The sequence below is a fragment of the Ovis aries genome, chromosome 3 (genome assembly GCF_016772045.2).
Source record: "Ovis aries strain OAR_USU_Benz2616 breed Rambouillet chromosome 3, ARS-UI_Ramb_v3.0, whole genome shotgun sequence".
Lineage (NCBI taxonomy): Eukaryota > Metazoa > Chordata > Mammalia > Artiodactyla > Bovidae > Ovis > Ovis aries.
Genome location: NC_056056.1, coordinates 166507925 through 166534737, shown reverse-complemented (window position 1 = coordinate 166534737; position 26813 = coordinate 166507925). Strand labels below are relative to the sequence as shown.

General features: G+C 39.3%; 1 protein-coding gene across 8 annotated transcripts in view; it reads right to left on the bottom strand.

Annotated features, from left to right (window-relative positions):
* CFAP54 (cilia and flagella associated protein 54) overlaps window positions 1-26813 on the bottom strand; it is a 330206-nt gene that overhangs the window by 90719 nt on the left and 212674 nt on the right. For all 8 annotated transcript variants that reach the window (XM_015094809.4, XM_060413069.1, XM_060413070.1 and 5 more), the window contains 6 exons: window positions 25648-25817; window positions 14484-14589; window positions 12360-12504; window positions 11269-11426; window positions 10918-11097; window positions 10691-10817 (listed from right to left, as the gene is read on the bottom strand). In XM_015094809.4, coding sequence (XP_014950295.2) covers window positions 10691-10817; window positions 10918-11097; window positions 11269-11426; window positions 12360-12504; window positions 14484-14589; window positions 25648-25817 — 886 coding nt within the window. The remainder of the gene's footprint in view (window positions 1-10690; window positions 10818-10917; window positions 11098-11268; window positions 11427-12359; window positions 12505-14483; window positions 14590-25647; window positions 25818-26813) is intronic.

Here is a 26813-nt window from a genome sequence, read left to right as displayed (position 1 = left end):
GGCCAAAGCGCCTTTGTTCAGGGAGACATCCTGGTCCTATCCACCGGTGGATGGCTACAGAAAGGTAGAAATTAATACACACACTCTGTGAGGCTGGCCATTCCAGGAGATATCTGCAAGGTTAATGGCCTTTTCACTTTAATTCCTCACCCTCCCCTGCTCCGTGTTCTATAAAAGATACTGGCATCCAGACCCCGATAAGATGGCTATTTTAAGACATTAGTCTGCCATCTTCTTGGTCAGATGGCTTTCTGATTACAGTCATATTCCTTGCCTCAACACCTCGTCTCTGATATATTGGCCTGTTGTGCGGCAAGAAGAGTGAGCTTGGACGGGGTAACAGAAGGGGCAAGGAAAAAATGTGGGCAAGAGTCTTTTTTTTTTTAACTTTTATTTTTACTTTATTTTACTTTACAATACTGTATTGGTTTTGCCATACATTGACATGAATCCACCACAGGTGTATATGAGTTCCCAAATATGAACCCCCCTCCCACCTCTCACCCCATATCATCTCTCTGGATCATCCCCATGCACCAGCCCCAAGCATGCTGTATCCTGCATCAAACATAGACTGGCGATTCGTTTCTTACATGATAGTATACATGTTTCAATGCCATTCTCCCAAATCATCCCACCCTCTCCCTCTCCCTCTGAGTCCAAAAGTCCGCTCTACACATCTGTGTCTCTTTTGCTGTCTTGCATACAGGGTCATCATTACCATCTTTCTAAATTCCGTATATGTGTTAGTATACTGTATTGGTGTTTTTCTTTCTGGCTTACTTCACTCTGTAAAATAGGCTCAAGTTTCATCTATCTCACTAGAACTGATTCAAATGTATTCTTTCTAATGGCTGAGTAATACTCCATTGTGTATATGTACCACAGCTTTCTTATCCATTCATCTGCTGATGGACATCTAGGTTGTTTCCATGTCCTGGCTATTATAAACAGTGCTGCGATGAACATTGGGGTACATGTGTCTCTTTCTATTCTGCTTTCCTCGGTGTGTATGCCCAGCAGTGGGATTGCTGGGTCATAAGGTAGTTCTATTTGCAATTTTTTAAGGAATCTCCACACTGTTCTCCATAGTGGCTGTACTAGTTTGCATTCCCACCAACAGTGTAAGAGGGTTCCCTTTTCTCCACACCCTCTCCAGCATTTATTGCTTGCAGACTTTTGGATCGCAGCCATTCTGACTGGTGTGAAGTGGTACCTCATTGTGGTCTTGATTTGCATTTCTCTAATAATGAGTGATGTTGAGCATCTTTTCATGTGTTTGTTAGCCATCCGTATGTCTTCTTTGGAGAAATGTCTGTTTAGTTCTTTGGCCCATTTTTTGATTGGGTCGTTCATTTTTCTGGAATTGAGCTGCATAAGTTGCTTGTATATTTTTGAGATTAGTTGTTTGTCAATTGCTTCATTTGCTATTATTTTCTCCCATTCCGAAGGCTGTCTTTTCACCTTGCTTAGAGTTTCCTTTGTTGTGCAGAAGCTTTTAATTTTAATTAGATCCCATTTGTTTATTTTTGCTTTTATTTCCAGAATTCTGGGAGGTGGATCATAGAGGATCCTGCTGTGATTTATGTTGAAGAGTGTTTTGCCTATGTTCTCCTCTAGGAGTTTTATAGTTTCTGGTCTTATGTTTAGATCTTTAATCCATTTTGAGTTTATTTTTTTGTGTGGTGGTGTTAGAAAGTGATCTAGTTTCATTCTTTTACAAGTGGTTGACCAGTTTTCCCAGCACCACTTGTTAAAGAGATTGTCTTTACTCCATTGTATATTCTTGCCTCCTTTGTCAAAGATAAGGTGTCCATATGTGTGTGGATTTATCTCTGGGCTTTCTATTTTGTTCCATTGATCTATATTTCTGTCTTTGTGCCAGTACCATACTGTCTTGATGACTGTGGCTTTGTAGTAGAGCCTGAAGTCAGGCAAGTTGATTCCTCCAGCTCCATTCTTCTTTCTCAAGATTGCTTTGGCTATTCGAGGTTTTCTGTATTTCCATACAAATCTTGAAATTATTTGTTCTAGTTCTGTGAAAAATACCACTGGTAGCTTGATAGGGATTGCATTGAATCTGTAGATTGCTTTGGGTAGTATACTCATTTTCTCTATATTGATTCTTCCGATCCATGAACATGGTATATTTCTCCATCTATTAGTGTCCTCTGGATTTCTTTCATCAGTGTTTTATAGTTTTCTATATATAGGTCTTTAGTTTCTTTAGGTAGATATACTCCTAAGTATTTTATTCTTTTCGTTGCAATGGTGAATGGAAATGTTTCCTTAATTTCTTTTTCTTTCTCATTATTAGTGTATGGAAATGCAAGGGATTTCTGTGTGTTGATTTTACATCCTGCAACTTTACTATTTTCACTGATTACCTCTAGTAATTTTCTGGTGGAGTCTTTAGGGTTTTCTATGTAGAGGATCATGTCATCTGCAAACAGTGAGAGTTTTACTTCTTCTTTTCCAATTTGGGTTCCTTTTATTTCTTTTTCTGCTCTGATTACTGTGGCCAAAACTTCCAGAACTTTGTTAAATAGTAGCAGTGAAAGTGGGCACCCTTGTCTTGTTCCTGACTTTAGGGGAAATGCTTTCAATTTTTCACCATTGAGGATAATGTTTGCTGTGGGTTTGTCATATATAGCTTTTATTATGTTGAGGCATGTTCCTTCTATTCCTGCTTTCTGGCGAGTTTTTATCATAAATGGATGTTGAATTTTGTCAAAGGCCTTCTCTGCATCTATTGAGATAATCATATGGCTTTTATTTTTCAATTTGTTAATGTGGTGAGTTACATTGATTGATTTGCAGATATTGAAGAATCCTTGCATCCCTGGGATAAAGCCCACTTGGTCATGGTGTATGATCATTTTAATGTGTATTTGGATTCTGATTGCTAGAATTTTGTTGAGGACTTTTGCATCTATGTTCATCAGTGATATTTTTTGTAGCATCCTTGTCAGGTTTTGGTATTAGGGTGATTGTGGCCTCATAGAACGAGTTTGGAAGTTTACCTTCCTCTGCAATTTTCTGGAAGAGTTTGAATAGGATAGGTGTTAGCTCTTCTCTAAATTTTTGGTAGAATTCAACTGTGAAGCCATCTGGACCTGGGCTTTTGTTTGCTGGAAGATTTCTGATTACAGTTTCAATTTCTGTGCTTGTGATGGGTCTGTTAAGATTTTCTATTTATTCCTGGTTCAGTTTTGGAAAGTTGTACTTTTCTAAGAATTTGTCCATTTCTTCCATGTTGTTCATTTTATTGGCATATAATTACTGATAGTAGTCTCTTATGATCCTTTGTATTTCTGTGTTGTCTGTTGTGATCTCTCCATTTTCATTTCTAATTTTATTGATTTGATTTTTCTCTCTTTGCTTCTTGATGAGTCTGGTTATGGTTTGTCAATTTTATTTATCCTTTCAAAGAACCAGCTTTTGGCTTTGATTTTTGCTATGGTGTCTTTTGTTTCTTTTGCATTTATTTCTGCCCTAATTTTTAAGATTTCTTTCCTTCTACTAACTCTGAAGTTCTCCATTTCTTTCTTTTCTAGTTGCTTTAGGTGTAGAGTTAGGTTATTTATTTGACTTTTTTCTTGTTTCTTGAGGTATGCCTATATTGCTATGAACTTTCCTCTTAGCACTGCTTTTACAGTGTCCCACAGGTTTTGGGTTTTGTGTTTTCATTTTCATTTGTTTCTATGTATATTTTGATTTCTTTTTGATTTCTTCTGTGATTTGTTGGTTATTCAAAAGCGTGTTGTTCAGTCTCCATATGTTGGAATTTTTAATAGTTTTTCTCCTGTAATTGAGATCTAATTTTAATGCATTATGGTCAGAAAAGATGCTTGGAATGATTTCGATTTTTTGAATTTATCAAGGTTAGATTTATGGCCCAGGATGTGATCTATCCTGGAGAAGGTTCCGTGAGCACTTGAGAAAAAGGTGAAATTTATTGTTTTGGGGTGAAATGTCCTATAGATATCAATTAGGTCTAACTGGTCTATTGTATCTTTTAAAGTTTGTGTTTCTTTGTTAATTTTCTGTTTAGTTGATCTGTCCATAGGTGTGAGTGGGGTATTAAAGTCTCCCACTATTATTGTGTTATTGTTAATTTCCCCTTTCATACTTGTTAGCATTTGTCTTACATACTGTGGTGCTCCTATGTTGGATGCATATATATTTATAATTGTTATGTCTTCTTCTTGGATTGATCCTTTGATCATTATGCAGTGGCCTTGTCTCTTTTCACAGCCTTTGTTTTTAAGTCTAGTTTATCGGATATGAGTATTGCCACTCCTGCTTTCTTTTGGTCCCTATTTGCAGGATATATCTTTTTCCAGCCCTTCACTTTCAGTCTGTATGTGTCCCTTGTTTTGAGGTGGGTCTCTTGTAGGCAGCATATATAGGGGTCTTGTTTTTGTATCCATTCAGCCAGTCTTTGCCTTTTGGTTGGGGCATTCAACCCATTTACATTTAAGGTAATTATTGATAAGTATGATCCCATTGCCATTTACTTTATTGTTTTGGGTTTGGGTTTATACACCCTTTTCGTGTTTCCTGTCAAGAGAATATCCTTTAGCATTTGTTGGAGAGCTGGTTTGGTGGTGCTGAATTCTCTCAGCTTTTGCTTCTCTGTAAAGCTTTTGATTTCTCCTTCATATTTGAATGAGATCCTTGCTGGGTACAGTAATCTGGGCTGTAGGTTATTGTCTTTCATCACTTTAAGTATGTCTTGCCATTCCCTCCTGGCCTGAAGAGTTTCTATTGAAAGATCAGCTGTTATGGGATTCCCCTTGTGTGTTATTTGTTGTTTTTCCCTTGCTGCTTTTAATATTTGTTCTTTGTGTTTGATCTTTGTTAATTTGATTAATATGTGTCTTGGGGTGTTTCACCTTGGGGTAATCCTATTTGGAACTCTCTGGGTTTCTTGGACTTGGGTGATTATTTCCTTCCCCATTTTAGGGAAGTTTTCAACTATTATCTCCTCAAGGATTTTCTCATGGTCTTTCTGTCTTCTTCTTCTGGGACTCCTTTAATTCGAATGTTGGAGCATTTCATATTGTCCTGTAGGTCTCTGAGATTGTCCTCATTTCTTTTAATTCATTTTTCTTCTTTCCTCTCTGATTCATTTATTTCTATCATTCTATCTTCTATTTCACTAATCCTATCTTCTGCCTCCATTATTCTACTATTTGTTGCCTCCAGAGTGTTTCTGATCTCATTTATTGCGTTATTCATTATATACTGACTTTTTTTATTTCTTCTAGGTCCTTGTTAAACCTTTCTTGCATCTTCTCAATCCTTGTCTCCAGGCTATTTATCTGTGATTCCATTTTGATTTCAAGATTTTGGATCATTTTCACTATCAATATTCGGAATTCTTTCTCAGGTAGATTCCCTATCTCTTCCTCTTTGGTTTGGTTTGGTGGGCATTTCTCCTGTTTCTTTACCTGCTGAGTAGTCCTCTGTCTCTTCATCTTGGTTATATTGCTGCATTTGGGGTGGCCTTTCTATATTCTGGTAATTTGTGGAGTTCTCTTTATTATGGAGCTTCCTCACTGTGGATGGGGTTGTATCAGTGGCTTGTCTAGGTTTCTTGGTTAGGGAGGCTTGTGTTGGAGTTCTGGTGGGTGGAGCTGGATTTCTTCTCTCTGGAGTGCAATGGACTGACCAGTAATGTGTTATGAGATGTCAGTGGTTTTGGAGTAACTTTGGGCTGCCTGAATATTGAAGCTCAGGGGTATGTTCTTGTGTTGCTGGAGAATTTGTGTGGTATGTCTTGCTCTGGAACTTGTTGGCCCTTGGGTGGTGCTTGGTTTCAGTGTAGGTATGGAGGCATTTGATGAACTCCTATTGATTAATATTCCCTAGATTCAGGAGTTCTCTGATGTTTTCAGGATTTGGACTTAAGCCTCCTGCTTCTGGTTTTCAGTTTTATTTTTACAGTAGCCTCAAGACTTCTCTATCTATACAGCACTGATGATAAAACATCTAGGTTAAAGATGAAAAGTTTCTCCACATTGAGGGACACCCAGAGAGATTCACTGAGTTACATGGAAAAGAGAAGAGGGAGGGGGTAGTTAGAGGTGACTGGAATGAGATGAGGTAGGATCAAAAGAGGAGAGAGCAAGCTAGCCAGTAATCACTTCCTCATGTGTGCTCCACAGTGTGGACCGCTCAGAGGTATTCATGGAGTTATACAGGGAAGAGGAGAAGGAGGAAGTCGACAGAGGTGGCCAGGAGGATAAATGAGAGAAATGAAAAGGAGAGAGACAAATCCAGCCAGTAACCAGTTCCTTAGGTGTTCTCCACCGTCTGGAACACACAGAGATTCACAGAGTTGGGTAGAGAAGAGAAGGGGGAGGGAAGGGACAGAGGCTACCTGGTGGAGAAAAAGGAGAGTCCAAAGGAGGAGAGAGTGGTCAAGCCCATAATCTCGCTCTCAGGTAAAACTGGGTAGTGAAGTTTTGGTTTTTAAATGTACAAAATTGACAATAAAAACCAAAAAGCAAAGATTAAAAATCTAGAGTAGAGGTTGGATTTTCAAAAATACAATATTAAAGAAAAGAAGAAGAAAAAAAAACACAAAAAAACAAAGCCACAGGAATTATTAAAAAACAACAACAGCAACCACACAAAGACTATCTATGGTGTTTGCTTTAAAAAATAGGGTCTTTTTTTTTTTTTGAAAAGTAATAGTAGGTTACAGAAATAAAAATTAAAGGAGAAATAGAGGACTTAACAATTTTAAAAAGTTAGAAAAAAAAAAGAAGCAGGAAAAGAAAAGAAGAAAAAACAACCATACAACAACATCAACAACAACAACAACAAAAAACAGAATGATCGTAAAAATAGTAAAGATATATCTGGTCCTTTCTCTGGTGTTGTGGGCAGCGTGGGGTCACTTCCAAGGCGGTTCCCTCTGTTTAACTTCTTCTGTTTGCTGGTCTCTTCAGTGTCTGATTTCCGTCCTGACACGGGGGTGGGGGTGGGGGGCAGTGGTGGACACTTTTTTTTTTTTTTAGGCTCACTTGTTCAGTCACGCTGTGGGGAAGGAGGGATGCTGCAAACAAATAACACTGTCATGTGCACGCAGTGTCTCAGCCCCGCTGGGCCTGCCCCTGCTCGCAGCACACAAACCACTCAGGCTCTACGTTGCTCCGCAGGAAACTGTCTGAGGCCGGCCCTAGGCTACATCCACCTCCCCGGTCTAAACTGCTCAGGTTCGGCACTCAGGTAGCCCTCAGAGGCGCAGACTCGGTTGGGCCTGCGTTTTGTGCCCTTCCCAGGTCCGAGTAGCTCAGGTGTTTGGCGAGCGCGGTTGCTGCGACTTATCACCTTTCCCGTCTCTGCTGCTCAGTTTTCTGGGTGTACCGCTGGTGCCCCTTGTGAGGCGGATGGCGACTGTCCGGAACCCCCAGAAGTCTTAGCAAAGAAGCCTGCTTGCAGTTTGTAGGTAAAGTCTCTCCGGGGCTGTGATTACTCCCTTCCAGCCCTTACGGCTCTGGCTGCCTGCCCCCAGCGGGGGATGGTCTGCAGCCGGCTATTTCCGTTCCATCCTTTGTTCTGTGCGCGGTCCTGGCGGTGTCTTATGTTTGAGCTTTTCGCGTGGTAGCTATCCCACAGTCTGGTTTGCTAGCCCAAGTTAGTTCGTTCTGGTTACACGTGGGGCGTTCCTGCCCAATTCTTAAAAAGCACTGCAGCCCAGGCCTCCCACACTCCCTGCCCTGCCCCCACTTGCTAGTGGCGGATGCAGGTGTCTGCGCTGCTTTTCCGCTGGGGGAGTTACTGTTGGGCTTGTAATCTGTTGGTTTTAATTATTTATTTATTTTTCCTTCCCATTATGTTGCCCTCTGTGCTTCCAAGGCTTGCCACAGACTCGGCAGGGAGAGTGTTTCCTGGTGTTTGGAAACCTCTCTCCTTAAGATTCCCTTCCTGGGACAGGATTCCCTTCCCAGGATGGGATTCCTTTCCCGGGACGGAGCTCCCTCCCCACCTCCTTTGTGTCTTTTTTCTTCTTTTATATTTTTTCCTACCTGTTTTTGAAGACGATGATCTGCTTTCCTGGGTGCTTGATGTTCTCTGCCAGCATTCAGAAGTTGTTTTGTGGAGTTTGCTCAGCGTTGAAATGTTCTTTTGATGAATTTGTGAGGGAGAAAGTGGTCTCCCCGTCCTATTCCTCCGCCTTCTTAGGACCGCCCCCCAGGCAAGAGTCTTTATTGTGTTTTTTGTGGAAAGGAGTGGGTGGGTAGTGTAAGCAGACCAAGGTTTAGGATTGGCTAGTGTATATAATTTCAGTGGTCTCTGCTAGTAGTGTATATTTATCTCTGGGGAGATTAGGGCAGAGAAATATTGGCCCCAAGGGTAAGAACCCAGCAAGCTCAGTAAAGGTTTTGGGTGTGGGCTCTGGAAAAGCTGGTTTGCATATAAAAGTCACCATCACAGGAAAGTGGTTAACTAATCTCTAAGAATTGGCTAACCCTGAGAGGGGAAGTCCCTCCCTGGTCAGCAAGATTCCGGATGTCAAAGCATCTGGAATACATTTTTAAAAATAATTTTATTTATGTATTTATTTTTGGCTGTGTTTTGTCTTTGTTGCTGCACTGACTTTTCTCTAGTTGTGGTAAGTGGGAGCTACCCTCTAGCTTCTTGCACTGCAGGGGCTTCCCATTGTGGTGACATCTCTTGTTGGAGAGCATGTGCTCTAGGGCAGGTGGAATTCAGTAGTTGCAGCTCCAGGCTCCAGAGCACAGGCTTAATAGTTGTGGTGCATAGGTTTAGTTGCTTGGTGGCCTGTGGGATCTTTCCAGATCAGGGATTGAACCCATGCATTGGCAGATGGATTCTTTACCACTAAGCCACTGTGAAAGTCCCAGATATACATTTCTTTTCTTTTTTTTAAAGGCATGATTAATATAGGTTAGAATAGAGAGAGCTGTTACAAGATTTTCAACCCTCTGAGACAGACAAGAGCCTTGGAGCTAGAGGCACATAGCTTTGGGTCAACAGTGTCTGTGAGCTCCTGTGAAGGGTAGTAATACTGGTTTCCTAGGAGTTATATGGTAAACAATCTGCCAATGCAGGAAATATAAGAGATGCTGATTCAATCCCTGGATCAGGAAGATCCCCTGGAGAAGGAAATGGCACTCTACTCCAGTACTCTTGCCTGGAAAATTCCATGGGCAGAGGAGCCTGGCAGGCTACAGTCCCTGGGGCCACAAAAACTCAGACACAACTGAGCAACTGAGCACACACACACACACACACACACACACACACACACACACACACACACACATATACCTCTGGCTTACTGGCCTACCTTCTACAATCAGGTCCTCTCTTGGCGGGCTTCAGGCTATCCCCCAACCTATTCTTCACCCAGCAGCCAGGGTAATCCTTTGAAACATAAACTCTTCCCTGATCACCCCCTCCCATTAGGCTGCCCCTACCCAACTCTGCTCTGGCTGTAATGGTCTCTTTGCAGTTCTGGAATATGCGAAGTGTGTCCTGACCTCAGAACCTACAACTCACTGCTTGCTCTGCCTCCACTATGCATGACCCCACTATACATATTCATGACTCCACTACACATATGCATAATGCTTACAGTCCAGAGTTAAGCACCACCTCCCCAAAGAGGGCTTTCCCAATTATTCTATTCAGTACTTAAATAGATACCCCTTCCTTTGCTATTCTTTATCAACAGACCTTATCCACACCTTTTATAACACTAATTACAATTACATCAGTTCAGTTCAGTTCAGTTCAGTTGCTCAGTCGTGTCTGACTCTGCAAGCTCATGAATCACAGCACACCAGGCCTCCCTGTCCATCACCAACTCCCGGAGTTCACTCAGACTCGCATCCATCGAGTCAGTGATGCCATCCAGCCATCTCATCCTCTGTCGTCCCCTTCTCCTCCTGCCTGCAATCCCTCCCAGAATCAGTCTTTTCCAATGAGTCAACTCTTTGCATGAGGTGGCCAAAGTATTGGAGTTTCAGCTTCAGCATCATTCCCTCCAAAGACATACATAAACATAATTCATCATCATATTTAAGCTTTCTATATCCTTGCAGATTTCCTATATAGTTGTTATCAAATACAGATTTCTATAAAATATGTATTGTATTAATTTTTCTAAATATTATTAAAATGTATACATATTGAGTAAATATTAAAATGTTTTATATAATATTTATAATATGATAAATGATATAATATTCATTCCTGAATATAATTTGTTTCCTTGTTTATCTCTATCTTCAAGGTTAAGAGCAGGAACTACATCTGTTTTCATCTCCAGTAGCTTCCCAGGACCTCACATGGAGGCTGGCACACGGTAGGTGATCAGATGTCTGTTCCTTCATCAGCAAAAGGAAGAACTGAGTAGATAATTGCTTTCTAACATTTCTACTATCAAGTATCATTTCATACAAACTACTTTTCAACTAAAGGATTACACTGTGTAAACAGCTTTGTATAACCAGCTATTTAATTAAATGTCTTTGTGTGCAAGGAATAACATGGCACTAATAATAATTTTTTCAACTGTTTTTTAAATAAATGGAATCTGGGTATTCATAAATATTGCCCCAAATTAAATGCACTCACAAGATAGCCTGTTTGAAAGTAAATTAAACTTTTTCATCAGTGTCTTGAATATACGTTTAAGTGTCCTTACCAATTCTCATTTTTGTTTTGGCCAATAACATGACGTGAGGAAGATAAATATTTTTCAAAGGCAGTAATGGACTTGCATAGTCAGTGTTTGATGAAGGCAATTCAATTGTTTCTCCAAAAGTTATCATCTGTAAAAGAAACATTATAATAAGTAATTAGCTAATGTGGTCTGCAATAAGAAAAAGAAGAATAAGTTTCTAAATCTTTTGGACAGTAAAGCATTCTCACCTGTTCTATAAGAATGTTGTGAGACTGAGTCAACAAATACAATTTTTCTGTTTTTGAAAAAGGAGTTTCCTTGAATTTCTCAGCTTTTGTTAAATCATCCAGCAAAAGCATACTTCTCACCAGGGTTAAATGAGATCGAGGAGAAATAAAGTCACGTCCTTCAAGCAACTGTATTACCTCCTAGTAAAATAAAATTATTATGTCTGATAGTACTATTTACAATTCACTGAAACAAGAGCTGGCCATATTGACTGCCATATAAGCAGTAACTGATGGAAATTTAAACTCTTTCCTTTTATTCTAACCAGAATTCTTTGGTAAATATCAATGTGAATGAGACTGCCTTCCTACCTGAAGGCTTTTTATGATGTCTGCCTTTAAATGCTTTTCTTGTAGGCCGATAATTACAGCTTGCATCAAGAATTCAGCCTGTAGCTCTCTGTCACCTGCAGCTTTTGCCTCCACACACACTTCATTGATAAGGCTCACGTAATCCGTTATATCGTTTTCTAAAATAAACAAATGCAGTTACTTAAAAGGCACCGAGAAAGGAAGAAACTGTATAAGCATAGTATCCTCAAAGTTTATCACAGGAATATTGTATAAAACAGAAGAAAAGGAAGATGCAAAGATGGAAAACAAAACTACATGAAATATTGAAAATAAATGCAATTTGGGGGAAAGTACTTTAGAGTATTCAAATGCTGCCAAAGTAATAATGATATTGCATGAAATAATTTAATTTGGGAGATGGGTAGAGATGTGTAAATAGATAGGTTCACATACAGATAACTATTAACCACTGCCACCACTAATATTGTATGTGCCAGGCTGTAAACTAAGAACTTTAGAAATTTAACCTATTTATTCTGGAAATAATCCTATGAAGTAGGTACCCTATTTCTATTTTACAGAGGAGAAAACTGGGGCATAGGGGGATTAAGTGATTTGGCCAAGATTACACAGCAAGGAAGTGGTGGATAGAGTATTTGAACTGAAGGCAGGGTGGCTCCAGAAACTGCTCTCTGGAGCCCGGCACCAGGCTGCCTTCCTAGATGACAGGAAGGCTTGTGCATTAGTATTCTGAAATGTCTTTGCCTGCGATGCATACATCAGTAACATATATGCCATTTTCAGTGATACAAGGGACTGCTGAAAATGATTATCTTTCATTTCAAAACTTTGTGACCATCATTTTAAAGGCTGAAAAACAATAATACTGGCTAATTATTGAGTGCTTATTATGTGCTAGGGGCTGTGCTACATGCTTTATACATATTATCTCACTTTAATATCTGTATTTTTTAAATTCTGGAAACAGATCAAGCTTAGAAGCTATAAAATGTTAATGTTATAATAAAATACATCCCAATAAAACCTCTGTTACCTAAATAAAATAAAATTTTATGAAACCTTTGATTAAAGAAACAGGATATTTGTACCTTTCACAATTCCAATGCCACGAATCTGGGCAACAAATGCAGTCACCAAGGCTAAGCGGCACCTCAACCACAGATGAATGTTGAAATATTCTCGAGAATTTAGGGAAATAGGATCTAAAAAATTGTCGTCTTTACTTTCAGTCACCTAAACAATATCAAAATGATGATTATCTTTCCACTTAAAACTGTCCAAGTTCTAGCCTAGTGCTAAATATAAGTTAAGGGAAGCAGTGATACCATTTAATAGCATTAAATTTTTAATTTTAGAAATTATTCTTTAACATTCTATAAAACATAAAAGATTTACAAAAAACAAGTAAAATCACTATTAACACTGATCCTCATTTAAGTGCTTTCTTTTTCTCTGTGTACCCACCGTTGAAAACTAGATTTACAGTCTGAATTTTTCATTGCAAATTATACAACAGTTTCCATACCTTCAAAACTTTTGTGACCATCATTTTAAAGGCTGAAAAACAATAATACTGGCTAATTACTGAGTGCTTATTATGTGCCAGGGGCTGTGCTACATGCTTTATTCATATTATCTCACTTAATCCTCCTGACAAGCCAAAGAGCAGTTATTGTTATTCTGTTTTTCAGATTTGAGAAGTGAAGCCTAGGGAAGCTACCTATTTGCTTAAACCCCATCATATTCTGGCAGAGGTTATGATTCACACTGTGTCTTTCTGAATTTAGAGCCCACAGTCTTAACTGACTAAGTTATATTGTAGGTGCTGCTCACAGCCCGAACATATTTTATGACTTACTATCCTTCTGGTTTCACTTTACAAAGGAAATGACCAGTGGGAGGGAGGTGACAAAGGAACTCTTCCAGAGCTATCAATCTCAGACACTTCATCTAGAACAATGCCTTTTTGTTCTAGGAATTTCCTGCTACAATTTCTGACGGTTCACCATCTCCAAACAGTCAGCAATATCTGTTATCAAGGAGCTGTGACCTGGACTTGATGAGGGCTAAAGTGACTGACAGGTGAGGCACAGAGGAGAGGGTGAGCTGTTCCTGGGACCAGAGTAAGAAGGGAACAGAGAACCAGGGAGAGGATCATGATTAGAATGAGGGGTCTACTACTTAGATTAGATTTACAAAGAAAAAAAAAAAAAAACCTATCTATGTACCTTTATCTCCTACATGCCTATTACTATTGAAAAGCCAAGTCATGCTTAATCTAAATCGGGACTCCTCAGCCTCAGCACAACTGACATTTTGGGCCAGATACTTGTGGGGGAAATGTCCTGTGTGTTATAGGATGTTAAGCAACATTCCTGGCTTCTACCCAGTAGATGTCAGTAGCACGGCCTCTAGTTAGAACAACCGAAATATCTCTAGGCACTGCAAATGTCCCCTGGGAGGCAAAATCGCCCCCAATTGACAACCACCACTCTAAGTAAATTTTCAGAATCAGATTGCTTTTTAGCATATATATTGCTTTTAATATAGTAAGAAATGAGTCAGTTTTATTTTGTAAAGACTTAGATAGTAGCAATTTTATTAGTAAAGCTTAAGCTTTATTTTATTCATTTTAAAATGAGCAAGGGTTTAGTGTACTGAATCTTTAAATTTTAATCCTAAACAACCCTGTATTATTAAATTACTTGGTCTAATTGAAGTCCATAAAATTTCAAAGAATGTGAGACACCAGTTGCCATATAGATTTGAGAGCTGAAGTGCAGAAGAATCTAATTGTGAGAAATTCAAGATGGGAAACAGCACACGTGTCACACTGGTAATGCTAAAGAAGAAATAGAATCGAAAGTGAAATGAAGACCAAGTTCTGTGAAACAACTTCATTTACTGGTGACACCAGACTAGAAGACTAGAATGATATATCTGGTGGCACTTCAGTCACTATTACATCCAATTCCAAAAGTTCCTAGATGAGATTATGTAGCCCTTTAAAAAAATTTTAAGGAACTTGCCCAAGGTATATTGACTAATAAATAGCATCAACATGGGACTTAGACACAGATCTTTTTATTCTGAACTCAATGTTTTCAGTACTTTACCCCTTTGTTTCATTTAAATAAAGAGACAATATCCTAGTATGTCAATAATTATTCCATAATAAATATTATAAGGCCAAACATTAAATTCGTACATACATAACTTTCTGGAGAGGTGCAATTCTCTGAGTCATCTTCTACTACCTTCTTTTTAAAAAGTTTTGAATCCTGGAGCAGTTTAAGTGTGGAAAATACTATCGCAGCACTAAAATAGAAAATATAATTTAAACATTATTAGTATTACACTTGTGGCATTTGTGCCTTATTTCCTAAGTCTCTTCCTCCAAAAAACCCCTCCCCATATTGCCACCCACCCACCCACCCTTCAAACTATTAGGTGCCCTGTCTGTGTGCCCTAGTGTGGTTTTAACCACAAGACGGTACTTATCACATTATTAACTGCCTGCAAACCCCTGTATAGTCTCACCTAATTTATCTTATTCCTTGCTGAAATCCAGCATCTAGTGGCTCAGACACAATAGAAGTTTAAAAATACGTTTAAATGAAAAATGTGAACAAAAGAATGAATGCTTCCAAGATCTAAAACAAAATTTACTCACACATTCATTAATAAAATGAGCACAGATGTATTTTCCATGCATCAGAATATGGTTCTCCAGGGTTTTTTGATGCCATAAAACTGTGTTGCTTAAAGCTATGCACTTAGAAACTCTTAAGGAAAATTTTTGCTCAATCAGTATATAGCAGTCCCAAGAGGTAAATGTACTTAATGAAGAAAACAGAAGCCAGGAGATAGGAACTCTTCTCACTTCCTGTTGCCTGAGATGTAAGTTTTTCTTCACTTTAAACCATCCCATCCTCTTTCCCTGTATGATGATATACATATAATTGATGTCACACTTTTTCAAAATATTTTAATAATATATGTCAACAGGCCTTCTCATTTGAAAATCTAGACCAAAACAAAATTCAAGTGCAGAATAATCTAACTGACAATGCTTGTTGTTACGCTACTTTATACACAGAAAGATTGGATGAAAGCCAAATGGACAATATATCCATTTATCTAACTGCTCACTTGATAGCTCCACTTGAATAGTAAATAACAATCGCATTTAAGAGGTGTTATGAGCTAAACTGTGTTGAGGTCCTAACCCTCTGTGCCTCAGCATGCATTCTGACCTGGAAATAGAGTCTTGACAGAGGTCGTTGGGGTGGACCCTATGTATGTGCTATGTGCTGTGCTAAGTCACTTCATCGTGTTTGACTTTTTGCAACCCTATGGACTATAGCCTGCCAGGCTCCTCTGTCCATGGGATTCTCCAGGCAAGAATACTGGAGACGGTTACCATTTCCTTCTCCAGGGGATCTTCCTGACCCAGGATTTGAACCTGAGTCTCTTACATCTCCTGCGCTGGCAGGTGTGTTACCTGGAAACCACTAGTGTTACCTGGAAAGCCCCATTCAATATAACCACTGTCCTTACAAATGGGGGGAATTTGGCCAGAAAGACAGGCATGGACAGAGAAACAGACATGCCCAGAGGGAAGCTGATGTGAAGACATCCGGGGAGAAGACAGCCCATGACTGGAGTGACGCATCTCTCCATCATGCACGATGTAGAACACCAAAGATCGCGGGCAAACACCAGAAGCAACAAGAGGTGAGGAAGGGCTCCCTCCAGAGCTGTTAAAAAGAACAGGGTCTTGCCAACACCCTGATTTTGGGACAGTCAGCCTCCAGAACTGTGAGACAATAAAATTCTGTTGTTTTAAGACACAGTCTTGGGTACTCTGTTATACTAGCCCTAGGAAACTTGTTGTTCAGTCGCCCAGTCATGTCCAACTCTTTGTGATCCCATGGACTGCAAAATGCCAGGCCTCCCTGTCCCTCACCCACCATCTCCCGGAGTTTGCCCAAATTCACATTTGTTGCATCGGTGATGCTGTCCAGCCATCTCATCCTCTGATGCCCTCTTCTCCTTCTGCCCTTGGGAGGAGGGAATAGCAAATCTTCTGCCCACTGGAGGAGGAAATGGCAAACCACCCCAGTACACATGCTGTGAGAACCTCATGAACTGTATACAAGGCCTAGGAAACTAGGATGGGTTAAAAGCAGAGCCCCTCCACCTCCCTTTCGCCTCTTCCACAAAACCTACTCCTCCTTCCTGTTCTCTACCCCCAGATCAAGAGCCCAGTATCAGCACTGCTTCCCCTTTGCCTCCCACTCCATGTTTAATCTGTCAACAAGTTCTGTTGGCTTCACTTTCAAATCTGGATACTATCCAGCAGCTCCTTCCTTCCTTCACTGCTACTGCTAATGCCTCCATCCAAGCCACCAACATCTCCAGGCCAGACAGCTGCAGGAACTTCCTGGCCAGTCTGTCTGATATGGCCCCCACCCCTGTGGTCCTGGTCTCTACTCAGTGGCCACACTGATCTCTCTTCAAGATGTAAATGAGATCATGTCATTTCCCTGGTTCTCCTTCCAGAAGCCTCCCTGGCTGTGGTTAGTACACCATCTCCTTTGGGTCAGTTAGTGAGGTTTTCTGGCTAAGAAAACAGCTTCATCAGGGTTCAGGGATACTTCTAAGAAGGTACAGTCTCTGTGTATAGGCTCCCAAGGTATGTATATATGCTCAGATCTTCATTACATTTTAAAGCCTTTTTTGGGGGATATGCATCCACATGTTGTATTAAAAGATGTCCTCTCTCTCGTCTTCCCTCAATCTTTTTTTAAAATGCTAACTGGTATTTACTGTGTTTACTACCTGTCAGGTGCTATGTTAAGTGCTTTCTGTGAATTAATTGACTTAATCCCCACCACAAACCTACAAAGTATGTATTATCATCCCTACTTGATAGATGAGTTAATTGAGACCCAGAAATGTTAAATGACTTGCCTAAGGTGACTCAATGGACATGAGTTTGAGCAAACTCCCAGAGATAGTGAAGGACAGGGAAGGCCGGCATGCTGTAGTCCAGGGAGTCAGAGTCACACACGACTGAGCGACTCCACAGCAAAGGTGACTCAGGTAGAAAGGGGAGGCAGGATCAGAACCCAGGCCACTGGAGCCTGCAGCATTCTCAGATTCATCACTCTGCTGTAATGCGGCATCTTCCTTTTTACAATTCTAACACACTGCATTTTGTTTATCCTGGCACAGGGTTACTTGGGCCCACATTTATATTACTATCTAATTATTGTTAACTGTACCTTGCCCTCTTTGTTCAGTTTTTAAATGTCTTTTGCCTTGCATTCTACTCAGTAAGCTTCATTAAATGGGGTTATCTTAAGGATATTAAATGAGGTACTTAGTCTTTTATATGCTTAAAAATATGTATTGAGCACCAGCTATGGGCCAGAAACAAATCTAGGGGTTATGGATACAGTACCTGACCTCACAGCGTTGACATTCTATCGAGAGCAGGATGCTCTCAGCAAAGACGAGTGCTCAGCAAACAGACGGTATTCAGTGCATCCTTGCTATAATCCTCCTAGCTGTCATTATTGATGTATAAAGTTGGACAGGGAAAATACGAGGACTAAGTTGATTTTTTTTCTGCGTGGTTAACCAGCATCAAAGCTTTTCAGCCATTACTGAATTTCAAACTCTCAGGATTTTACTCAGCCATTAAACTGGTTTAGATACTTGTATTTTCTAAAATATGGCTTGTGATTATCTAAACTTACTATTTTAAAAAAAAAATTAAAATCAAATAAGCAAGCAAGAAACAAACAAAAAAACCATAATGTTGATGGGGTTTGCATACAGGTACAGAATCTCCTCTCCCCTACACACTTCCTCCCTGAAGGCTACATACACTTTTCTAAGGCACTTTATTGAGTAGCTTCAGAGTTAGCACAGGATAGCAACTAGAGAACTTAAAAGAAGTAAACAGTACTTATCTCACTCTTCTGATCTGAAGGCCTAATTCTGATTTCAAGAGAAATGAGATACAAGGTTTGGAATCTTGCAAACCTCAAAACTTAGTGAATAAAATATAAACATACTGGTATGTCTTAATCCACCTGGTATTGCTTAGTCGCACAATGGAAAACTTCTAGTTTCTCCTCTGCACTAGGCAGACAGAAAGTGTAGGAGGATTACTGACTATAAACAGTCTGAATCCCAACAGAAGGACATTTCATTCTGACACAAAATTAAAAGGCTCAAATGTTATCCGATTTAGACAATAAATTAAATACAAAGGAGAATAGAAAGGAACATTTAAAAAAGAAGACAGGATTCTGAAATAGAGAGGCAGCCTTGAAAGGAGTAGAAATACAGTTTGCGTAACTTTGATCCCATTTATTTCTTATTAACATTCATGACAAAAATGGTCAGTTTGTTCTCATAAAATCTATGTGGCTCACTCCACCTGTCACCCGAGGGAACGTGCCTTTCAATTTCCTTGACACATAATTTTATTAGAAGAATCATGAAATGTCAAGCTAACCATCATTTGGAAAAGGGACTGTCCAACACTCTCAGCAGCGCCCAAACAGAAGCTCAGAGAGGGTGAAGTTCACCTGCAAAAACACATTCATCCTGACAGTAGGCTTTCCCAAGTGACAACACTGTCACTAACAGCCAGCAATAGCAAAGTTTTTGCAGGTTTTGTCCCAAGGGCCTGGCTCATGGACTTAAAATTGGTGCAATTCTGGTATCCTTGCATATTATTTGCATACATCTATCTGGTTGTCAAATTAAAGTTCTGTTGTGACATTCCTTTCTATGCTATTTTTTAATGTTTAGTTTCTCATTTCATTCTTCTTCACTAAAGAAAAAAAAATCACTCTTATCCTCCATACTAAAAGGGTATGTATAAGATATGTAGAGAGCTGGGGAAACAAAGAAAGTAAGAAACAAGAAATATTTTCCACAGTTGCTATTGCTCTCTGAGACACGGTTTGGAAAAAACAGTTCCATTTGCCACCATGGGAAACAAATATTCATTATTTTCCATATATAGATACACATATATATTCTATACAGTGATAACACATAATCATATATATAATATACATTAAAATATATAAATATTTTCTAAATATATATTTATACATTATATATTCAAATAATTTATTTTCTATAGGAAATAATATAGCAAAAGTTCCTTTGTCTTCAAACTTCAGTGGGGAAAATGGTGTATTATTATCTGTACTTAGTCGCTCAGTCGTGTCTGACTCTTTGCAATCCTTTGGACTGTAGCCCACCAGGCTCCTCTGTCCATAGAATTTGCCAGGCAAGAATACTGGGATGGGTTGCCATTTCTTCCTCCAGGGGATCTTAGCACCCCAGGGATGGAAGCCATGTCTCCTGTGTCTCCTGCATTGCAGGCCAATTCTTTACCCTCTGAGCCATGTAAGTCTATTTTAACCAACTACCAGTATAGTTTAAAGATAGTTACAAATGTGACAATACTTTAAACCAGTGGGTCCCAAGTTTTTTTTTAATCTCAACACCCATTTACATTCTTAAAAATTATTGAGAACCATGCTCTATCAATATTTACCATATTAGAAATTAAATTGAGTCATGTTTAAATTCATTAACATTTACTAATTCATTTAAAAATAAAAACTCATTACATTTTAATATAAATAATATGTTTTATGGAAAATATATTTTCCAAAACAAAAAATAGTGAGAAAGATGCCACTGTTTTTGCATTTTGTGAATCTCTTTAATATCTGACTTGAAAAGAGAAAATCTACTGAATAGAAGACTAGTCAGTCTGTTGTGACATAATGTTTGGCTGAAGTGCAGAAGACTAGGCCTCACACAGATAGTGACTGGACATGGGAGGAGTATTTTAAGAGCCTCTTCAAATAATTGTGAATATTCTTCCTTGATACTATACCAACATGTGACAAATGATATGCTTAGTTGCTCAGTCATGTCAGACTCTGTGCCCCCATGAATGGTAGCCCACCAGGCTCCTCTGTCCATGGGGATTTTCCAAGCAAGAATACTGGAGTGCATTCCTGTGCCCTCCTTCAGGGGATCTTCCCAACCCAGGAATTGAACCCAGGCCTCCCGCATTGCAGGCAGATTCTTGTCTGAGCCACCAGGGAAGCCCAACAAATTATAGTTTCTTAAGTTTGTTGCTATGTGAAATGTAATAACATCCACTGAAGCACTTTCCCTACTCAGTTACATAAAACCTAATGGTCTTTCTTGTTAACCAGGATTTGGGAACATCATATGTGGTCATTTAGAAAACATAAGCTTCCTGAGTTACACAGATCCTCTTGATGTTGGAGCATTTCGTTACACATTTTTAAAAAACAATGCCCATTAATGTCACCACCAGTCTCATCCAAAAAAATCTAAGCATTAGAAAACTGTCAAGCTCATGATGGCAAATACAAATTTTCCAAAACTCCAGTTTTCTCATGCAAGTTTAGATTTTATCACTGGCAACAAAAACAATTAGTTGTTTTCCTAGAAATGGCATGTTCATTTCACTCATTTTCAACAAAATACCTGTCAAATACCCAAGTCTGAATAATCATGGTTTGTCAGTTGTTTTTACAAACAGAAATGTTGTTCCATGAGAAAAACAGCTTAGCCAGCTCTCAATTCATCCACATGCATTCTCTTCCTCAAGACAGCCATCAGACTGTGCTACACAGTGAAAGTGCTTGAGGTACACGTCCCACTTAATATATTCCCGCAGATTATTACAAATTTATTTAAGAATAGGTATTTATGAATGTAACAGATTCTACTGCTTCAGCAAAAGCATTCTTAAGTGAATCTGCCTTGTTGGTTTTTTTTTTTTTATCGCAAGCATGCAGCAGTGAAGAACAGAAGGACAACTAGTTTGCTTTGGTGTCACTGCTTTGATTCATGGTGAGCTGATGGAAGTTTTACCACTGTTGCTTTTGCAGCATCAGTTGCAAATAACAACACACAGAAAAGGCAAAAAAAAAAATCTTCATTTTATAAACTATTATACACATAGTTTACTATGTTATAAACTACTATAAAAATAGTTCTAACCTCACAGACCTCCCTGAAAGAGTCTCAGGAACATCCAGAGATCTGCAGACCACATTTGAGAATCACTCCCCCAAACAGATTTTATGGATCTTTTTCATCACTGCTTAGAAACCACAAAAATTTATAAATTCCCCCAAACCTGTACTGTCTCTAACACAAAATCAAATTTAGATGTGGACTCAGTAGAGCCCAGCGAGCCACAGTCCATGAGGTTGCAATTAAGTGACTGAACAACTAGGGAAAGCTTCCAATCAAGGCAATAATGAGACGATTGTATGTTACCAATCTAAGCACAAGCAAAGGGGGGTTTCTGCTGAACTGACTTCCCCTTCGCGAAGGCTGCAGAAGTGCTTCTCCTGTTTAAAGAGAATGGCCATCTAAAAAATTAAGTCCCTTTCCAAATTCTGGATCCAATGCATAGAACCTAATGCACAGAATTTCAGTATACTGAGAAAGGAGAGGAAAAAAATTACTTCCATCTAATTTGATCATTTCTTCTTTTCATTCAATGATTGTATTTTTCAGTTCTAAAATCTCTAGTTTTTTTCCCCTAAATTCACCTATTCCTTTCATAATCTTGCCTCATTCTCTTCCATCCTTCACATCTTTGAACAGTTCATTTCTTGGGCTGCAAAGTCTGCCATTTATTGTTTGCTCTCTTCTGAGGCTGTTTCTTCATTTGGTTTATGATATTTGCCTCTGTGCTAACTTTACCGGCAGTTATTTTCCATGGGAGTTCCGCATTTCCTAAGTTAATCTCTATGAGACAACTTTGGCTTTGGCTTTGCTCCAGCTTTGTGACGTCAAGACCAGTTTCAAAGTTAATTTCTCAAGGTTTCTGCATTTCATTGTCAGTGCCAGTTTGGACCCTGCACTTGCCAAAAGCATCCATCTGAGGAATTTGTCTTGGGTTACTCTTTTTCCAACTATACTCAGGGCAGGCAGCAAGCAGGTTCCTGGCTAGTCCCCAAAGACCTTTCTGAAATCCCAAGCTGGGGGATAATTTTATTCTGTATTAGAGAAACAGAGAAGACTGGGCTGGGATCCTACCCCTCTGTGTACAAATTATATCAGAGCATCGAATTCACTCTCTCTACTGGGTCATTTTCATCAGTATATAATACATTATTGTTGCTCTCATCTCAGAAAAACTTGTCTTGATCCTACTTCTACCAACTTCACCCTATTCCTCTAATTCCCTTTACATGAAAATTCCTCAAAAGAATCATCTTTACTTGCGCAGTCCAATTTCTCTCCTCCCGTGTTATCATAAAACCACTCTAAACATGCTCTTTCCCCATTACCTTCTAAAATTACTCCTGTCAAAGTACAAAGGACTGGTGATGTCCATGTTTATAAATCATCCAATTGCCAATTTTCTGTTCTCATCTCTACCTGGAGCTCTCTACCTAGAGCTCTCGGCACAGCTGATCACTCTATTCTCCTTGACACACTTTCTTCACGTGGTTTTCTGGATTTCATAATCTCTTGGGGTTTTGTTTGTTTGTTTGTTTGTTTACTAGTCATTTCTTCTCAGTTTCCTTGGCTGGTTCCTCATTTTCTCCCCAATCTTTTACCACAATCAACCCTCAGTCCTTGGTCTTTTTCTTTCATTCATCTACTCACACTCCTTAAGGAATCTCACTCTTTATAAAGGCTTTAAGGGACTTCCCTGGTAACTAAGATTCTGCTGCATTCCCAATGCAGGGGGCTCAGGTTCAATCCCTGGTCAGGGAACTAGATCCTACATGCTCCATGCCACAACTAAGACCTGGGTCACCCAAACAAATAAATAAATACATATTTTTAAAAACAGAGGCTTTAAATACTATTTATATTCTAAAGACTCCAAGAATATTTGATATTGCCAATTGTACCTCAAAGGGACATCTCAATCTAAACATGTACAAAATGTAACTTTAGATCTTTCCTAAATAAGCTGCACCTCTGCAGTCTTCCCCATTTTGGTAAGGCACAATTTCTTTTGTAACTCCTCTCTTTTCCTCACTACTCTACAGCTAATGCATCAGCAGATTCTAACGGCTCTATGTTCAAAATACACCCAGAATCCAATGACTTATCACCACCCTCAGTGCTACCACCCTTTTCAGAGCCACTAATATCTTTCTTCTTATTATAACAGCTTCCCCAGCTGATCTCTCTGCTTTCAAACACTTTCTCTCCTACAATCAATTCTCCACCTGACAACTGGAGTCATCCCTTGGAAGTGAAAATCAGATCATGTCATTCTTCTGCTCAAAACAGTATAATGACTCCCCAGTTCTCTCAGAGGAAAAGCCAGAGTCCACCTTGGCCACAAGATCCCTTAAGATCTGCCTCCCCCACCAAGTACATCTTTGAGGACCTCTGAAAACTCTCAATTGCTCCATTCTAGCCACAAGAGACCCTGTGCTATCCCTCAAACATGTATCAGGCATGTTCCCACAGCCTGCAACACTCTGTCTACAGGTATTTGCGTGGACAACCCCCACGTTTATTTGTTCAGATGTCACCTCATCATAAAGTCTACCCTGACCACCCCAGATTTGGGTTATATGTCAACACTGATGCCAAGCACATCAAGAAGACTATGAAGAGGTTGATTACTTCCATAGGGAAACTATCACTGCAGCCTCCCAAATAGGTTGAAAATGTCCAAAGAGGAAAGAGAAAGGTAACTGACTGGGCTTTATGGTGGTTAATGGGCGGTGCTGGGTTAAGGTTTAGCACGTGTGGGTCAGGGTCTGTGTGGTTTAGACTTCCCACCAGCACCAAAGGAGGGGGTAACTAGGCTTTCTTCTCTGCTTGTCTGGGCATGGGGCAGGAGAAGGGGGAGTGGGAGCAGTCAGTTAATGAACATCTAAATGGAGTCATTCTCTTTACTACAACAGCACAATTTTAAAAGGATAAACTTCCTCCTCCTCCTGCCTTCAGATATTCTCTGTAACACTTATTTTTGGCCACGCTATACAGTTTACCTAGCTGTTAGGTTTACAGTTTATCATCAGCCTGTTTATCTTCTATTAGATTATAAACTCCATGAGGGTAGAATTTTTGTCAATATTGTTATGTATTTTTTTGTCTACTGGGATACAGAACTTAGGACTGTGCCTAGCATATTGTAGATGCCCCTAAATTATTTTTTTAATGAATGAATGAATGTTAATATAAGAAATTTGTTCATTATTCAAAACATCACTATTGAAAGTATACTCATGATAGAGGTGATTATCATAACTGATATGTGAAGCTCATATTTCTATATTATTCAATATTAAAAAATCATTGAGAAGTATTTTAACTATTCAAGTGTTTATATATCTATGAGCTTTTGAATGCAGAAACTATATTCTATTCGTCTTTGTATCCTCAGTGTCTAGAACAGAGCCCAAGAAAGAGGTACTCAGCAGATGAAAAAGAGTGAAAAGTGATCTAACCTAGGTCTCCCATACTGCAGACAGGTGGGAGAAGCCCCCGGTGGCACTAGTGGTAAAGAACCTGCCTGCCAATGCAGGAGACATAAGGGATGTTGTTACAATCCCTGGGTCTGGAAGATATCCTGGAGAAGCACATGACAACCCACTCCAGTCTTCTTGCCTAGACAGTCCCACGGACAGAGGAGCCTGGCAAGCTACAGTCCATAGGGTTACAAAGAATCAGACATGACTGAAGTGACTTGGCATATCAACAGATACTGGTCACTATAAATGAATCAATCAATGAACAAATCAAAGGAAAAATCTGACATTAGCAATTGCATCACATTTTAAAAATCTGCCACCTACAATAGTTTATTCAGTGGTTCAGCACAGCATAGTTCACAGTAACTTTTTAAAAATAGAGTTAATTTTTAATAGTGTTATTGGTTGTTCATTGTTATTGATTGGAAAAAACACTCCACAGGTGTAATTTGTGAAAAGCTATAAAGAATTGGACAGGGAGGCCTGGCATGCTGCACTTCATGGGGTCGCAAAGAGTCGGACACGACTGAGCGACTGAATTGAACTGAACTGATAAAGAATTTAGATTCTGCCTTTTAAAAAAATAGATTAATTCTTAAAAGGAGAGGTCTGTGAATTTGCTAATGTTTGACATAAAACATCTGAGCTATGTTCTTTAATAAACCAACTCATTTGTTGAGGACTATAGTTTTAAGTGTAGTAACATGTGGAAAAAAAACCCTGAATCCTAAGTCTGCTGTATTAATCTAGGAATTTTTGAAGCTTACATAAAATTGAGATATACTGAACAAATCAGGGTGAGGAAGAAGCCATGTGTGCAAATACTCACCTGTATGCTGCCCGGTGTCTCTGCAGGGCAATGGCAGCCAGCTGCAGTCTGACCTCCACCACAATCTCCAGTTCACCAGCACAACACTGAGAGAGGTCCTTATGGCTTGGATGTTCCATCTCTGACAGAAGGGTGTTGAGCCTGTCTTCAGCTTCTGTCAGTAAAATTGACTAAAGAAAGAATACCACGCAGTCACCCAAGTCCAGACATAATACAAACCATGTCTCATCCTTACTCAGCAAATAATTTTTATGTACTAAAAAGTAACAATGAATGGAAGAGCCAAAAGGAAATCTGAACAAAATCATCAGAGAAGAGAGCTCAGTGAACAGGAAAAGTTAGCAGAGAATGAAAAGGGAAGTAGTGGCAGGAGTAAGGTGCAAGACAGTGACCCTTTACTGCACACACAGCTGATGCCCATACTTGCTTATTCACAGAAGCTGTGTTCTAGAAAGTTCCTGCCAACACTGAGTCAGTGAATGCTGAAGCATTACTCCTAGGGGAAATACAGGGATAGGTTCCTACAAGCCTCTGGTCACACCATTTTTTGTCAGCTGGTCAATATGTAATCTTGTTTAATGTGTGTCTATGTTTAAAGACACATAATTGAATATATGGTGTAGATTCATTAACCCTGAACTCACAGCCAGGAACTCTATAACTCATGCCTGACTAAAGCTTGTCTAACATACACATGTTCTCCAAAAGGCACATCACAGCCTTCTTGAACTTAGGATTTACTAGACAGCACTTCAGCTTTATGCTTAGGGGCCATTTCAAATAGTGAAATGACAAAACCCCCACAAAAATGTGAAAAGCTTGGCAATAAGTACACCATGAAAAGGGATACTTGTTTACAGTATGAGAGTGGAAACAAAAAGTCACCATTGTCTTATTCAACTTGGCTGAGAATGTGCATGTCAGAAAAATCAAATTCTTCTCTGCTCTGTGCAGGTCCCCAAATAACCACCAAAGAGCCAAGGGTTTTTATTTGGAGGTTACAAGTAACTTTTAGCAGATAAGCAAATCAGCAAATACTGAATCTGTAAACAATGAAGATCAACTGTATTTCAAATTAAACTATGCTCATCTAACTTGTAATATGAAGATAACAAGATTTTATAGTGGACAAACAGTACTAATTAGCAAAAAAGAAAGAGCCCAAC